This window comes from Mobula birostris, chromosome 9 (genome assembly GCF_030028105.1).
Source record: "Mobula birostris isolate sMobBir1 chromosome 9, sMobBir1.hap1, whole genome shotgun sequence".
Classification (NCBI taxonomy): domain Eukaryota; kingdom Metazoa; phylum Chordata; class Chondrichthyes; order Myliobatiformes; family Myliobatidae; genus Mobula; species Mobula birostris.
The window spans coordinates 70,261,080-70,278,205 of NC_092378.1; the positions used below are offsets into that span (position 1 = coordinate 70,261,080).

The 17,126-nt window shown below is 41.4% G+C and overlaps 1 protein-coding gene across 7 annotated transcripts in view; it reads right to left on the reverse strand.

Moving 5' to 3' along the window:
- The window catches only part of mon2 (MON2 homolog, regulator of endosome-to-Golgi trafficking), a 165,089-nt gene that overhangs the window by 55,244 nt on the left and 92,719 nt on the right, over nt 1-17,126 (reverse strand). For all 7 annotated transcript variants that reach the window (XM_072268246.1, XM_072268241.1, XM_072268242.1 and 4 more), the window contains 2 exons: nt 16,152-16,233; nt 2,496-2,674 (listed from right to left, as the gene is read on the reverse strand). In XM_072268246.1, coding sequence (XP_072124347.1) covers nt 2,496-2,674; nt 16,152-16,233 — 261 coding nt within the window. The remainder of the gene's footprint in view (nt 1-2,495; nt 2,675-16,151; nt 16,234-17,126) is intronic.

Consider the following 17,126-nt stretch of genomic DNA (forward strand, 5'->3'; position numbering starts at 1 on the left):
ACTTCTAAGAGGAAAACATCAGATACAACAATTGTCCTTTGCGATTTCACTGGTGTGATCTGAACCTCAAGTTTGCGTCAGTTATTTAACAGAAGTGATGAATTCAATTCTGCCCCTTTCTGACATTCGACAATAAACAGCTTCAACAACAGTCCCTGGTAGAACTCCAGACTATTTTTCTCATCCTAGTCAAGGCACAGAGGGTTACTGTAGCTTCTGACCAAAGTGGTCACTACCAGTTCCAATTTTGATATCCAAGAGGCAATGATGGGAGTTTGCAAGTCTGTAAGATACTGTGGTTCATAACTTAAGCCAACTGACCCAATGAAATCATTCCCAACTATCTGAAGGAAGTTTATATTGCTTGGAACAGCAATTGATTCTTAGTTTTTTTTTAAACAAGAGCAATATACCAGTGGGATATGACTTTAACATGTTGGTTTTAATACCAAAACCTACAGTCCAAAAAACATTAAATATAAACATAAGATGTGATGAAGGGTCCTGGCCTGAAACACCGACTGTTCATTCCTCTCCATAGATGCTGCCTGACTTGCTGAGTCCTCCAGAATTTTGTGTGTGTTGTTAAATATAAAAATTTCTTTGATGCCCTGAGTGGTGGGGTGGGGATATGCCTCTGCCAAAGGAGGTATAAGCCACTTCTTCCCTCTGCTACTCTGAAGGTCATCCTTGGGCAAGGTGTCGCACCTGTTTAAACCCCCTCCCCAACCCCCCGATCAGGGACACGTGAAGCCATGGGAGCAGGTGGTGGATGGTTGTATGAGCAGCTGGTGCATTTCACAAGTCCTGGTTATGTAACAACTAATGCCAAGCAGACAATTTCTGAAGAGGATTGATAATGGCTGGTGTCACCCATCTTGTAAAGTTACTGCCCAGAAGAAGGCAATAGCAAATCACTTCTGTAAAAAATCCGTCAAGAATACTCACTGTTATGTAAAGACCATGATCACCCACGTCATACGGCACGGCACATAACAAACAAATCTTTGATGTCGTCAATGTTACACATTGTAGTTTATGGAACTGAGAACATTTATAAAAAGTAGCAATGAATGTGCAAAATATCTTTAACTCCAGAGGATGGATGTAGGCAGAATAACAGCTCAGCACGGACTCGATGGGCCAAAGAGCCTGTTTCTGTGCTGTACTCTTGCCTTTAAAAACGCCACAAAAATCCTAGAAAAAATATTCTGCAATACAAATTCTGACCTCAACTTGGGTTCCTACTAATATGAGTTACTTGGCATGGGTGTTGAATCATGCTGCATTCTAGTTCATTAGATCCTATTGGTGGCTCATTACAATAATAACAAAACTATTATCAATGTGTGAGAATGAGCACTCTTCAAATGCAGGAGGCAACTCTTAAAGCTCTTGTACCTTAAAATCAGTCCCAAATATCACATTCATTCAGAACATGAAAATTCAGAAATGATTCATTGCCTGTAAAGGGAATACTCCACAGACTTAATTCAGTGATAATAGGATTTTAAACTGCTGAGAAATAGGCATAAACTAGCTGAGTGAAAATTTTATGGGAGGTTTTGGGAAGCAAATTGAATGCAGCAGAAATGGAGAAAACTGTTGTCCCTGTGAGGAAATTCACATTCAAAATGCATATTAAAATTTAACATCAATCAAAGTAAGAACTTTATCCACACAAGCAATACAGGAATTTCTTGATTTACAAACATCTAATTTACACATTTTTGCTGTAACTGCATGACTTTGGAGCTATGTGTCAATGATTTACAAGGCTATTAATTTGCTACCATGTTCAAAATGTATTGCACTTATCCATTTCAATTAAAAACAAAATCACTTAACATAAGAATTTCCAGGAGTACATCCCTTTTATATATGGGAAAATGGTTGTAGGGGCACTCTTTTCTCTGAAAAATTTATCCTACCACACACCCCTTACAAAAGGAGGAGGCTGGAACAACTGAAATTTCCCTGCTCGGGAAGGCAGACTTTGTTGGACAAGGGATATGAAACTAGTGAATGGGATACACAATGGTCAGAATGAATGACAGATAGACAAACTCAAAAGCTGAGAACTTTCACTCTCAAGATCAAGTATTCTTACACATGCTCTTTCATCAGAGCCCATGCAAATAAATCTAAACTGCCTCCACCACCAGCTCATCAACTTTATTCACTCATAAAATAATACATTCACCAAAAGCTTCAGAACTATGTAACAATCACGACAATGAAGGTGATTTACTTTATTGAAAAAAGAATGATCATTGAAAAATCACCATTATTATCTTGTTATAACTATAACTAAAATTCATTCCATATGAAGTTATCTGAAACAAGATTTTTAACAAAATTAGTGAAAATGTTACATCAGGCTTTAGTACAACAGTTAACCATATAACTGCTAACCAAAAATACAAAATCCTGCTGATGTGATTGCTTTCAATTCCTTAATCACTTGAAACATGCAAAACATAAAAACAACTCACTTTTATGAAAGCCACCAGAAGAACTATTCAGCACTGTCAGAGCATAATGTGGGGGTAGCGAGGCTTTGCAAATGGCTGTGATGAAGGCATCTCTTGGCGTAATGAGACTTAATTTGCCACAGAGGGATGCCATAGTCATTTCTGCTTTCAAGATGTTTTCTGAGGCAGTTTCGTCAGTACTGTAAAAACAAATAAGCTATGTATTGTAGTGAACAACTACCACATCGTAATACAACAGACAAAGCAACAAATAAAACTTAATTTTCCTACATATTCTGAATGCAGGAATTACCAAGTTTCAACTCAGTTAATGTTGCACAAGAGTTTTTAATATTCTCTTCTTTTTGGTACAAAGCAAAGTTTCAAGATGCTTGCTGATATCCAGTTGGTAAGTGAACTGGTCTTCGTAAAGTGTCCTGTGATTAGGCTAGGTGGGTTGCAAGGTGGTGCAGCTCATTGTGCCAGAAGGGAGGGAGAGAGGGACGGAGGGAGGGAGGGAGAGAGAAAGAGAGATTACGTAGGTACTTCTTGCAACTTGTCATTGTGAAAATACTGAACACCTACCTTCTTTCTGCTGAAAAGTCAGACTCTGTAGACCAATTTCTACCATCAAAATTTACCTTGTGAATGTAATTCCTGGAATTCCACTGATTCTAATACTTTATACAGTGAAAAAATTGTGTCACAACATTTTTTTTTGCAATGCTTAAGACATCAGATCTCAGAAATTCCAGGAGTCACTTTCACAAGATAAATTCTGAAGGTAGAAATTCAATTGCTTAAAAATTAGTTCTCTGCTCGTGTAGACAATCTGCTGAGAAGAAAAACAGAGTGAAAGGAGATGGGTTTCTATTTTCTTATCAAGTTATTCTCAATTTTCCAGCCTGTGTGGTTAAACAATTCTGAACTACTTGAATAGCACAAGCTGTCACCAAACAGTGTATTTAAATTATAAATGCAAAAGAATCTGCAGATGCTGGAAATCTTGAGCAACACACACAAAACGCTGGAGGCACTCAACAAATCAGGCAACATCAGGACTGGAAACGAAGACTGGTTATTCCCCTTCCATAGATGCTGCCTGACCTGCTGAGTTCCAGCAGCATTTTGTGTGTGCTCAATGTAGTTAAATTGTTCAGATTCAGAAAACATATATGCCACTTTATGACGTGGTACAGAATTACCCAGTTCAGGAAGGTGTTCAGTTTTACATGAGTGGCAAGTCAATGTCACTTGGCCTCAGTAAATTTCCTTAAACTCAATGGCTTGCTAGATTATTTCAGAAGTTAGTTAAAAAATGAACCACATCACTATGATATTGGAGTCACATTGGCTAGGCAGGAAGGAAGATGAACCAGATGATTTTTTTTTAAATCTGGCAGATTCAAGGTGACCAAAGATGACAATGGCATTTAATTATTTAATTTATATCATCCAGTTTTCATAGTGGGATTCAAATTCATACCTACTGTAACATCACAGTGGGGTGAGAAAAAACTGCGATTAAATTTCAGTGGAACATTGCCAAGATTCAGTTTGCGCCTTGATGCTTTATTCATAAACATTTAATGTCTGTAAGAGTAGCCATAGGCAGATTTACACTGTCCTGGAACAAAACTCAAGGATGAATTGCTTTCCTGAGATGAAAACAGACAGCAAAAGCCTGAAAAGTTTAAGACCAGGCTTAAGAGGGAAATCAGGAGGGCAAATAGAATCAGAATTAGTTTATTAATAGAGCCTATGAAATGGATTTAGCAGCCAGGATTAAAGATAATCCCAAGGGGTTCTTTAGTTATATTAACAATGAAAGGGTGACATGGCCCTCTTAATGACCATCAGGGCTGCCAAGTCATCGGTGAGGCTGCATGTGGAGTATCGTGCACGGTTTTGGTCACCTTTTTACAGGAGGGGCATGGTCAAACTGGAAAAGGTGCAGAAAAGATTTAAAACAAGGTTGCCTGGACTAGAGGGGCTGAGTTTTAGTGGAGGGTGGCCATATTGGATCTTTCTTCACTGTTGCATAGGAGAATGAGGGATGAGGAGAATGGATAGTCAACTTCTTTTCCCCAGGTTCGGAGAATCCATAACTAGAGGGCATGGATACCAGAGAAGAGGGGAGAGATTTAACAGAGACCTGAGAGGTAACTTCTTTTCACATAGGGTAATGAGTACCTGGAATGAGCTGCCAGAGGAAGTGTTTGAAGCAGGTATAACTGCAACATTTACATATAAGAGGCATTTTGATACGTATGTGGTGTGGAGGGGTCTGGAGGGTTATGGGATGAACGTGGGTAACTACAGTAGGACTAGCAGGGAGGGTGCTGTGGGTGCTGCAGACTAGTTGGGCCAAAGGACCTGTTCCCATGTTGTATTACTCTAACCATCTGGACTCCATTCACTCGATGGTATGGACTACTGAAAAACTATAAAGGTGAACTGAACAGGAGGAGCAGCAGCTTAGGAGAATCAATGGCACCTAACGGCAACTCCTCTGCTTGCATCTTCAGAAACAGCTCCATTTCTATCCTTAATATCTCTGTTTTCCCTTTTCAGCGTTCTTTTGAAGACCCTGACCTGGAGTTACACACTGACTACGGTTCTTCATGGGAATGGGACCTCTCTTGGGGTTTCACGACTGGCTGTTATTTGGCATGCCAAGGGCACGGCCTAAGATCTTCGCTTGCCTTCGGAGGTCCAAGATTTCATGGCTCTAGAGATGGGGGGATTGGAGGTCAGTGTCTGGGCAGGAGAACAGTGTGTCGTGGGAGATGGAAGATCTAAGGCTGTGCCTGGAGACCTGAGATCTTTGGGCACAGAGCTCAGAAAAAGCGATGGACTTTTAACATCATAAAACAGCAAGTTGTTTGTTATGTCTCACCTCTTGCTGTGAAACGGAGACACCTCTTTCTCCCTGATTAGGGAGAGACACCCTGTGGTATGTTGAATAATGGGTGAATGAGTAGTCTTTGGAGTACTGCAAGTCTATGTCTTTGCTGTATGCTTGGTGGGTGCCAATGTTTTTTTTGCCAGTGGGGGGGGGAATCATTGCTTGCTGCTGCTTATGCGTGGGAGGGAGGGTAGCTGGGGGGGGACTTTGGGGTTCTAACATTTAACTGTTATTCATTCTTTGGGGGCACTCCTCTGTTTTTCGTGGATGGTTGTGAAGAATAAGTATTTCAGGATGTATATTGTATACATTGCTCTGACATTAAATGGGCCTTTGAAACTAAGGTCCGGTGAAGGCAGTAAAACCACTGGCTGCTTCAAAGCCCTTCTCTTACGCTAACAGAACTGGAAACATCAGTGACCACAACAGGGAAAAGGAAAGCTAATCTACATACAATACCTTAATTTAAGAGTAGTTTTGTTTTTGAATAGATGTTAAAAGTGAACCAAAGAAACATCAAATTGACACAAATGGTGTAATATCCACATTCTATTTGCAAAGCCAATTTTGGCCTTTTCCTCCCCATCCCTTAACACAAGATTCTGAAACCCACCCACCAACATTTTGCATAAACGGCCAATCTTCACACATGGAATATTTTACTAAACAGGAACAATCGCTTAGTCCTGCAGGCATCACACGCGTAACTCTTAGCCACTGCTTACGTGCATGTGCAGTGTAGATCTGAGGTGACTGCATTGAAATATCCAAGTAGAATATTCTTTGAGAATTATTTTAATTTATCTGCCATAAAACCTAGAGAGCTGGTGGATTTAGGCACTGCTGATCTTTTAAAAACCTGATTCTAAATGGTGTCTTGAATATTTTGAAAAACAATTGGAAAGTTAAACAAAAAACCTCACTGTATATCGAGACAGGAAGCCTCTATAAAATCACTTCAGTTGAAGAAAATGCTAAGAGGCACACATGCAATACTGATGCAAAACTTGACTACACCTCCGGAGGGTGCCACTGAGCCATAGGAACTGTCATTCTAAACAGAAGCATGCACTCAAATGAGGGTAACACCAGTTGGAACTGAGCTCCGTATCAGCCCACAGCCTATTAAAATTCACTTCTGTAACTTTGCACTGTGCCAGCATAGCTATCTTCTCATTTTATTTGAATTTTAACTCTACTGAAAACCAGTACAGGCAGTCCTGGGTTAGGTCCGCATTCTGTTTCATAAGCCAATTTCTCTATCAGTCAGAAATGTCCCTTTTCTAAAGCTGTTCATAACATTCAACCTATGAACACTTGCTGTAATTCATTTCATTGAATAATCAACCTTACTACTCAAAATTAACTCATGAAATATATATACTGTATCTTTCCATTAATGACAATGAAACATTTTTCTGAAAAAATGTTTTAAAAATATGTGTGAGAATTTGCATAAAGTTGGATTTTGTAGATCTAAGGAACCCCTGTACTAGATATATTCTGAGCTTCAATTTGTCAATATTTGGACAGTGGAGGATGGATGAGGAAAACAAAAAGGGATAAATAAAATAAAAAATGTACACACAGCATGTGCACACATTCTTCTATACTGAAGGCCATAAAACTAACTTGTATATGTACATAAAACCTTTCACAACCATTGAACATGCTTTGTCAAGTTTTTCCCCATGCTGTATTAACTTTCTGACTTGGTGACATTCATTTAGTTTTAATGCATGAAACAGTAGTCAATTTATGTACAACGGTGTCCCATGAGCTGCAATGCGACAAAAACCGCAATCTATTATTGATGATAAATGTTGAAAGATCAGGACTGGCCAAAACACCAGGAGTGAACTTCCCAGCTTTTCAGAATCAGATTTATTATCACCAACGTAAGCCATGAAATTATTTGCATGACAGCAGTACAGTGACATACAGAAAACATAACCACATAACAGCTACAGCACGGAAACAGGCCATCTTGGTCCTTCTAGTCCGTGCCGAACTCTTACTCTCACCTAGTCCATACTGTAAGTTACAATCAGAACTATAAATAAATAAGTAATGGAAAAAAGAGTGAACTAGTGACGTAGCATTCATGGACCATTCAGAAACCTAATGACAGAAGGGAAGAAGTTGTTCCTAAAAAATTCGAGTGTGAATCTTCAGGTTTCTGTATCTTCTCCCTGATGGCGGAAATGAGAAGAGGACGTGTCCTGGGTGGTGGGGGGGTCCTTAATGATGGATGCCACCTTTTTGGGGCATCGTCTTTTGAAGATATTTTCAAAATTAATACCATGATATCTTCTACATCCACTTGATGAGACTCTTGTCAGTGGGCTGCAATCAGCACGATAGGTCATTTGTTGGTCACAAAGCATAAGGTTTAAAAAGAGCTCTGGGCTTTTGGCTGCCATCAGTATGGGACCGATAAAAAGTGACATGTAAGCAGAGCGACATTTTGTGAGTGCACAGTGTTAGAGTAGCTAGGCTTTGGCTCAACAGGCTAAGGCAAGAACAGGCGTGGGCAAGCACAGACAGAGGTTCTAAGTTAGTTAATAAGTTTCTAGTAATTATTTTTCTGTTAATACTCAGTAGTGCAGGTCCAGATTTTATGGTATATCCCACAAGTGAGGTGTGGGAACTCTGGGAGACCTCTATTCTCCCTGGCAAATATAGTTGCAAGAAAAAGTTTGTGAACCCTTTGCAATTACCTGTTTTTCTGCATTAATTACTCATAAAAAAGGTTCTGATCTTCATCTAAATCACCATAATAGACAAACATAATGTGTCTAAACTAATAACACACAAACAATTGTACTTTTCATGTAACAAATGAACACATTGTTTTATCATTCACAGTACAGGCTGGAAAATGTATGTGAACTCTAGTATCTAATAACTGATAGAACTTCCTTTAGCAACAATAACCTCCACCAAACATTGCCTGTAGCTGCTGATCAGACTTGCACAATGGTGGGAGGAATTTTAGACCATTCCTCCATACAAAACTGTTTCAGTTCATCAATATTTCTAGGATAACTTGCATGAACAGGCAATGCCACAACATCTGATTTGGGCAACACACATCAAAGTTGCTGGTGAACGCAGCAGGCCAGGCAGCATCTCTAGGAAGAGGTACAGTCGACGCTTCAGGCCAAGACCCTTCGTCCTGAAACATCGACTGTACCTCTTCCTAGAGATGCTGCCTGGCCTGCTGCATTCACCAGCAACTTTGATGTGTGTTGCTTGAATTTCCAGCATCTGCAGAATTCCTGTTGTTTACATCTGATTTAGGTTAAGGTCTGAACTCTACTCGGCTGTACCAAAACACAAATTTTCTTCTTTTTATACCATTCTGTTGGTTTACTCTTGTGTTTCGGATCATTGTCTTGTTGCATCATTCAACTTCTATTAAGCTTCAGGTGATGGACCGCAACCCTGACATTCTCCTGTAAAATGTCTTGTTACAATTTTGAGTTCATTGTTCCTGCAATGATCGCAAGCCGTCCAGGCCCTGAGGCAGCAAAGCAGCCCCAAACCATGATGCTCCTTCCACCATGCTTCACTGCTGGGATGAGATTTTGATGTTGGCGTGCAGTGCCCTTTTTCCTCCAAACAGAGCAGTGTGCATTTCTGCCAAAAAATTTCAGCTTTTGCCTCATCTGTCCACAGACCATTGTCCCAGAAGCATTGTGGAACATCCAGGTGGTCTTTTGCAAACCTGAGACTTGCAGCAAATATTTTTTTGGAGAGCAGTGCTTTCCTCCATAGTGTCGTTCCATGAACACCATTTTTGTTCAGTGTTTTTCTTATAGTGGACACATGAACAGAGACTTTTGCAAGTTCTAGAGTGCTGCAGGTCTTTTCCTTGGGTTCTTTTTCACCTCCTTTAGCATTGCACATTGTATTTTTGGTGGGATCTCTGCAGGACACCCACCCTTAGGGAGAGTAGCAACTGTATCTAATTTCCTCCATTTGGAGACAATTTCTCTTACTGTGGACTGATGAACACTGAGGTCTTTAGAAATGCTTTTGCAGCCTTTTCCAGCTTCATGCATCTCTACAGTTCTTCTTACAAGGTCCTCTGTAAGTTTTTTTTGATAAAAGCATGGTGCACATAAACAGATCTTTTTTGAGAAGAGCACTCTGTCAGTAACCTAACTTTTTTTTTATATAGAGCAGGGCACCTTTGCAACCCACACCTCCAATCTCATCTCACTGATTGGAACACCTGACTCCAAATAGCTTTTGTAGAAGGCATTATCCCAGAGGTGTGTGAGCATGTGGCCAAGTGGTTAAGGCATTGGACTAGCTACCTGAAGGTCGTGAGTTCGAGCCCCAGCCGAGGGAGCGTGTTGTGTCCTTGAGCAAAGCACTTAATCACAGTGCTCTGCGACGACACTGGTGCCAAGCTGCATGGGTCCTAATGCCCTTCCCTTGGACAACATCGGTGGCGTGGAGAGGGGAGACTTGCAGCATGGGCAACTGCTGGTCTTTCATACAACCTTGCCCAGGCCTGTGTCCTGGAGAGTAAAGACTTTCCAGGCGCAGATCCATGGTCTCGCAAGACTAACGGATGCCTTAATATCCCAGAGGTTCAAATACTTCCTTCTACGGAGACTGTGAATATTTAAATAGTGTCCTTAGTAGTACAATTGTTTGTGTGTTATTAGTTTAGGCAGATTGTGTTTGTCTACTATTGTGACTCAGAGGAAGATCAGCCCTCATTTTATGAGTAATTAATGCAGAATACCAGGTAAGTGCAAAGGGTTCACAAACTTTTTCGCAGCAAGTGGATGACCTTCAGCTCATATGGGAAATGAGAGGTGACAAAGATAGGAGCTATAGGGCGGTAGCCATCCCTAAGTTAGAGGTGGCACGTACCTGGGTAACTGTCAGGAGAGAGAAAGGGAATAGGCAGCCAATGCGGAGTACCCCTGTGGCCATTCTCCTCAATCAGAGGCATAACTCTTTAGGTACTGTTGGGGGGGGGGGGGTCTTGGGGGACTTATCGGGGGAAGCCACAGAGGCTGGGTCTCTGGCACTGAGTCTGTCTCTGTGGCTCAGAGAGAAGGGGGAGAAGAGGAGTGCAGTAATGGTACGAAATTTCATAATTAGAGGAACAAAATGCAGATTCTGTGGACGTGAAAGAGACATCAGGGTGGTATGTGGCCTCCCAGGTGTCAGGATCAGGGATGCCTCGGATTGGGTCTAAAGGGGAGTAGGTGAACAGCTGGAAGTCATAGTACATATTGATACCAATGACATACGTAGGAAAAGGGAGGAGGTGCAGAAAAGAGAATACAGGAAGTTAAGCAGAAAGCTGAAAAGCAGTATCTCCGGGGTAGTAAACTCTGGATTGCTGCCTGTACCATGTGCCTGTGAGGGTAAGAATAGGATGATTTGGGAGATGAATGCAGGCTAAGGAACTGGTGCAGGGGGCAGGGGTTCAGATGTCTGGATCACTGGACTCTCTTCTGGGGAAGGTATAGCCTATACAAAAAGGATGGGTTACAAATCAACCCAAAGGGGACCAATATCTTTGCAAGGATTGCTAGAGCTGTTTGGGAGGGTTTAAACAAATTTGGCAGGGGGATGGGAACCAGAGTAATAGGGCTGAGGATGGGGAAGTTGGCATACAAGTACATGCAGTGTGTAGTGAGATGGTGAGGAAGGACAGGCCAATGATATGGCAAAATTGCAGTCAGTGGAAAAGGTTGAAGTGTAATGGGGTCAAAATCCAAAAGGGTGATGAATACAGGACTGAAGGTGTTATATTTAAATACACGCAGTATATGGATGATCTTGCAGCACAGTTACAGATTGGCAGGTATGATGTTGTGGATATCACTGAGTTGTGGCTGAAAGAAGATCACAGTTGGAAGCTTAACATCCAAGGATACACATTGTATTGAAAGGACGGGCAGGTAGGCAGAGGTGGTGGGGTGGCTCTTTTGGTAAAAGATGAATTCAAATCCTTAATGGTACAATAGGATCCAAAGGTGTAGAATCCGGTGGGTAAAGTTAAGAAACTACAAGGGTAAAAGGACCCTGATCGGAGTTATATATAGGCCACCAAACATTACCCAGATAACCGGCCACAAATTACAATGGGTGATAGAAAACACATGTCAAAAGGGCAATGTTACAATAGTCATGGGGGACCTCAATATACAGATTGAGTGGGAGAGTCAGGTTAGTGCTGGTCCCAAGAGAAAGAATTTGTAGAAAGCCTACGAGATGGCTTTTTAGAGCAGCTTGTAGTTAAGCCAACCAGGGGAATGGCAATTCTGGATTGGGTGTTATGTAATGACCCAGATTTGATTAGAGAGCTTAAGGTAAAGGAAACAGTGATAATAGTATGATAGAAATCATCCTGCAGTTTGAGAAGAAGCTAAAATTGGATGTATCAGTACTACAGTGGAGTAAAGGGAATTACAGAGGCATGAGAGAGGAGCTGGCCAAAGTTAATTGGAAGAGGAAAATAGCAGGGATGATGGCAGAGCAGCAATGGTTTGTGTTTCTGGGAAAATTCAGAAGGTGCAGGAAAGATACATTCCAAAGATGAATAAGCATTCTAAAGGGAGGACGAGGCAACCATGGGTGACAAGGGAAGTCAAAGACAGCATACAAGCAAGAAAGGCATATAATATAGCAAAAGTTAGTGGGAAGGTAGAGGACTGGGAAGCATTTGGAAACCAACCGAAAGCAATTAAAAAGCCATAAAGAGAGAAAAGATATAATATGAAGGTAAGCTAATATAAAAATGGATACAAGTATTTTCATATATATATATATATATATATATATATATATATATATATATATAAAAAGAGTAAAAGGGAGGTGAGAGTGGATATCAGACGCTGAAGAGGTAGTAATGAGGGACAAGGAAATGGTGGAGGAACTTAATAAGTATTTTGCGTCAGTCTTCACTGTGGAAGACACTGGCAGAATGCCAGAAATTCAACTGTCTGGGGCAGAAGTGACTGTCATTGCTATTACTAAGGAGAAGGTGCTTGGGAAGCTGACAGGTCTGAAGGCAGATAAGTCACCTGGACCAGATGGACTACACCCCAGGCTTCTAAAAGAGGTAGCTGAAGAGATTGTGGAGGCATTGCTAAATGATCTTTCAAGAATCACTAAATTCTGGGATGGTTCTTGAAGACCGGAAAATTGCAAATGTCACTCCATTCTTCAAGAAAGGAAAGGGACAGAAGAAAGGAAATTATAAGGCAGTTAGCTTGACTTCAGTGGTTGGAAAGATGTTGGAGTCTACTATTAAAGATGAGGTTTTGGGGTACTTGGTGACAGATGATAAAAATATGCCAAAGTCAGCATGACTTTCTAAACAGGAAATCTTGCCTGACAAACATTTTGGAATTCTTTGAGGGGATAAAAAGCAGGATTGACAAAGGAAAGTCAGTGGATGTTGTTTATTTGGATTTTCTGAAAACCTTTGAAAAGATGCTGCACATGAGGCTGCTAAACAAAATAAGATTCAAGACTGAAGTACATTTGCTATCAAAGAATGTTTAAGTTATACAACCTTGAGATCTGTCCACTACCAGGCAGCCACAAAGCAAGAAACCTGAAAGCAACCAATTAAAAAAGAGACCAACACCCAATGCGCAAAAAAAGAGGAAAAAAAACAAATCATTCAAACAATAGAAGCACAGCATTCCGAATCGAATTGAGTCCTTAGATCCGAATCCCAGGAGCAGCCTGGAGTAGGCCAAAGCCTCAGTTTCAGTTCTCACGGGGTAAATCGCAGTGAAACGCGCAGACATGAAGCACAGCGGCTAGGGCAGTCTCATGGCCTCCTCGTTGCGAAGAGAGGAGTGAACATTGTGGGAGAGCAAACGAAATCGGCCCAACTCTCACCTCCAGATCTGACAACCTGCCTTTCCTGTCTATCTGCACTGGCGTTTAAATTGTTAAAACAGCGGACTGTGCCTCACCTTAGGGCCCGGCCCACACCACCCAGCTCAAAGCCGGTCTCCACCTCTCTAAATCAGCTTGGCACTTAGAGCAATCCACCCCTGTCCCCGGGTTAGTTAGAGCCCATGGTATTACACCCTTCTCCCCGGGTTAGTTAGAGCCCATGGTATTACACCCTTGTCCCCGGGTTAGTTAGAGCCCATGGTATTACACCCTCGTCCCCGGGTTAGTTAGAGCCCATGGTATTACACCCTCGTCCCCGGGTTAGTTAGAGCCCATGGTATTACACCCTTGTCCCCGGGTTAGTTAGAGCCCATGGTATTACACCCTCGTCCCCGGGTTAGTTAGAGCCCATGGTATTACACCCTCGTCCCCGGGTTAGTTAGAGCCCATGGTATTACACCCTTGTCCCCGGGTTAGTTACAGCCCATGGTATTACACCCTCGCCCCCGGGTTAGTTGGAGCCAATGGTATTACAGGAAAGATACTAAGATGAACAGAACATTGGCTGACAGGAGGCAAATAGTGGGAATAAAGCAGGCCTTTTCTGGTTGGCTTCCAGTGACCAGTGGTGTGCTGCAGGGTTCAGTGTTGGGACCGCTTCTTTTCACATTATATGTCAATCACTTGGATGAGTGAATTGAAGGCTTTGTTGCCATGCTTGCAGATGATATAAAGATAGGTGGAGGGGAAAGTAGGACTGAAGAAGGAGGATGCTTGAAGAAGGAATTAGACAGGTAGGGGGAATGGGCAAAGAAGTGGCAGATGGAATAGAGTGTAGGGAAATGTATGGTCATTGCCTTTGGCAGAAGGAATAATGGCATGGACTATTTTCTAAATGAGGATAAAATTCAAAATTCAGAGATGTAAAGGGATTTTGGAGTCCTCATGCAGAATTCCATAACTGCAGCTTGAGTTGGTGGTAAGGAAGGCAAATGCAATGTTAGCACTCATCTTAAGAAGACTAGAATACAAAAGAATGGAAATAATGCTGAGGCTCTATAAGGCATTGGTCAGACTGCACAGAGTATTGTAAGGAATCTTGGACCCCTTATCTAACAAAGGATGTGCCAAGTGGAGCGTGTCCAGAACAGGTTCATGAGAATGATCCCAGGAGTGAAAGGGTTAACAGTTGAAGAGTGTTTGATGGCTCTGGACCCATAGTTGCTAATGAGATTGAAACCTATCGAATATTGAAAGGCTGAGATTGAGTGGATGTGGAGAGGGTATTTCCTATAGTGGAGGAGTGTAGGACTTAGGGGGCACAGCCTCAGAATTGAGGGACGTCCATTTAGAACAGAGATGAGGAAAACATTTCTTTAGCCAGAGGGTGGTGAATCTGGAATTCATTGCCACAGATGGCTGTGCAGACCAAGTCATTGGGTATATTTAAGGCAGAGGCTGAAAGATTCTTGATTAAACAGGACATCAAAGGTTATGGGGAGAAAACAGGAGAATGGGGTGGAGGGGGATAGTAAATCAGCCATGATAGAATAGTGAAACGGACAGACCAACTCTGTTTCTGTGTGTTATTTTTCTTATGGTCTGACAGGGTGTCTTCACTCTCCAAGAGCCCACACATGCTACTGCAGCCTTACTTAGTCACTGCGTTCTCTCCACCTAGAAAGGATTTACTCAAACTAACCTTACTTTCCAGCTTTCAGCCTAACATCTTTTAAGTGGCGGAACCCAGGTACTTTACTTCTAACACAGATAAGGAGTGTTTGCCTCTGGCACCCTTTCAGGGGAATGCCAGACATCCATTAACTTATGGAATGAATTACCTTTTCCTCAAATATCCTTTAACAACCACCTGTAGTTTTAAATCTATGCTGCATAACCATTAGATTTTCTCTTAGGCATACATACTTGGGACTAAAGTGCTTGCTGTAAAGTTTTAGAATTTCAAACTGAGAGACCTATTTTCTTTCAAAATCAACTTTGACTCGAGGTCCTTTAATAACCATTTAGAATAACAAAGTTTAATTTCATATGAAGATATCAGGCAAGTTGGTTTTACAATCATAATGCACCTATACGCCAACCCAAAACCATTTCCTTCTTTACCTATACGCCAACCCAAAACCATTTCCTTCTTCACCTATACGCCAACCCAAAACCATTGCCTTCTTCAGAAGCTGCTTGGCCCACTGAGCTCCTCCAGCAGCTCGTTTTTATTCTTGCCCCAGGTTCCAGTTTCCACACTCTCGTGTCTCCATCTCAAGATTGCAAACGCTTTTGGGCGCGACGGTAACAAAGCGGTTAGTGCGACGCTATTAAAGCTCGGGGCATCCTGGAGCCTGGGGTTCAATTCCGGTGCTATTCTACAAGGAGACTCGAGGAATGTGCCAGTTTTTCCAGACTGCTTCAGTTTTCCCCCACTGTCACCACTACTCTAAACTGATTCTATGACCTAGAGACTTATTCTCAAGGACTCGTTACAATTTATGTTCTCTGTGTTATTTTTTTTTAATTTGCAGTGTGTCTTTTTTTGCACAGTCACTGTCCGACTGTTTATGTGGTTTTTTTGTAAATTCTACTGCATTTCCATTTTTCCTGTAAATGAATCTCAAGGTAGTATATACAACATACATGTAACTTTGATAATAAATTTAATTTGAACTTCAAAAAAAGCATATTCATGTAGAAACTTTGGTCCAGATGTGACAAATTCTGATATCAGAAATCACCTCACTTTTTTGCTTGATACCAAATAAGTTTTATGGAGAGTTGCCATGAACCCTTTGATAGTTTTAGTTCGGTCTATTAATTGCAAGAACAAGAAACATGTAGGGATAGAAAGATTCATTAGTATTTACCTGGCATCCAGCAACAGTGAAAGAGCTGCAAGAAGACCACACCAGCAAGCACTAACCATCTCCTCCCACACGGCTCGAGAAACTGAGAACAACCATGAAGAGAGTGGAAATTTGGACTGGGTATTATTTTCATGAATTGACCTTTTCAATTTTTTAGTATATCAATTTATAAATTAATAAATGGAATCAAGAGAAGCAAATAAGAAAATATTTTCAGAGGCAATGGGCTGAATTGATTTAATTTACTATGTACTTCTACTATGTTGCTTTGAGTTGGCTTACTAAGCTAGGGACACAAAGTATTCAAATTATGTTTACAACAGACTGATACAAAACACCAGAGCAAACGATTGCCTTATGAATTTTTAAATAGTTAATGTCAATGGTTTATTTTTTAACCACTTTTCTACCTTTCAGAAAATCTTTGTCTAATTAAATTTGGGCTGGTTTACCTTTCATCCCTTCTCTCCTCACGCGCCCTTTGGTGCCCCTTCTCCTTCCATTTCTTCCATCACTCACTCTCCTATCAGATTTCTCCTTCAGCCCTTCACCTTTTGCACCTACTACCTCCCAACTTCTCACTTCTTCCTCCCTCCCTCCCCCACTCACCTTCCACCTCACCTGGTCTCACTCATCACCTGTCGGCTTGCATTCCTTCCCCTCCTCCCACCTTTTTATTCTGGCTTCTTCCCCTTTCCTTTCCAGTCCTAATGAAGGGTCTTGACTGTTTATTCCCCTTCACAGAAACCGCCTGACTTGCTGATTTCCTTCAGCATTTTGTGTGTTTTTCAAGTTTTCCAGCATCTGCAAAATCTCTTGTGTTTATAAATTTCTAACCAACAAACTTTTCCTCATAATGATTCCCTCTGGTAAAATAACAAGATGGTTATGAACCTTGACTATAAGATCATAGAAATAGGCATTTTGACCCAACTTTTGCCAACAAAGCAGTCTCTCTGAGCTAACATCATTCGC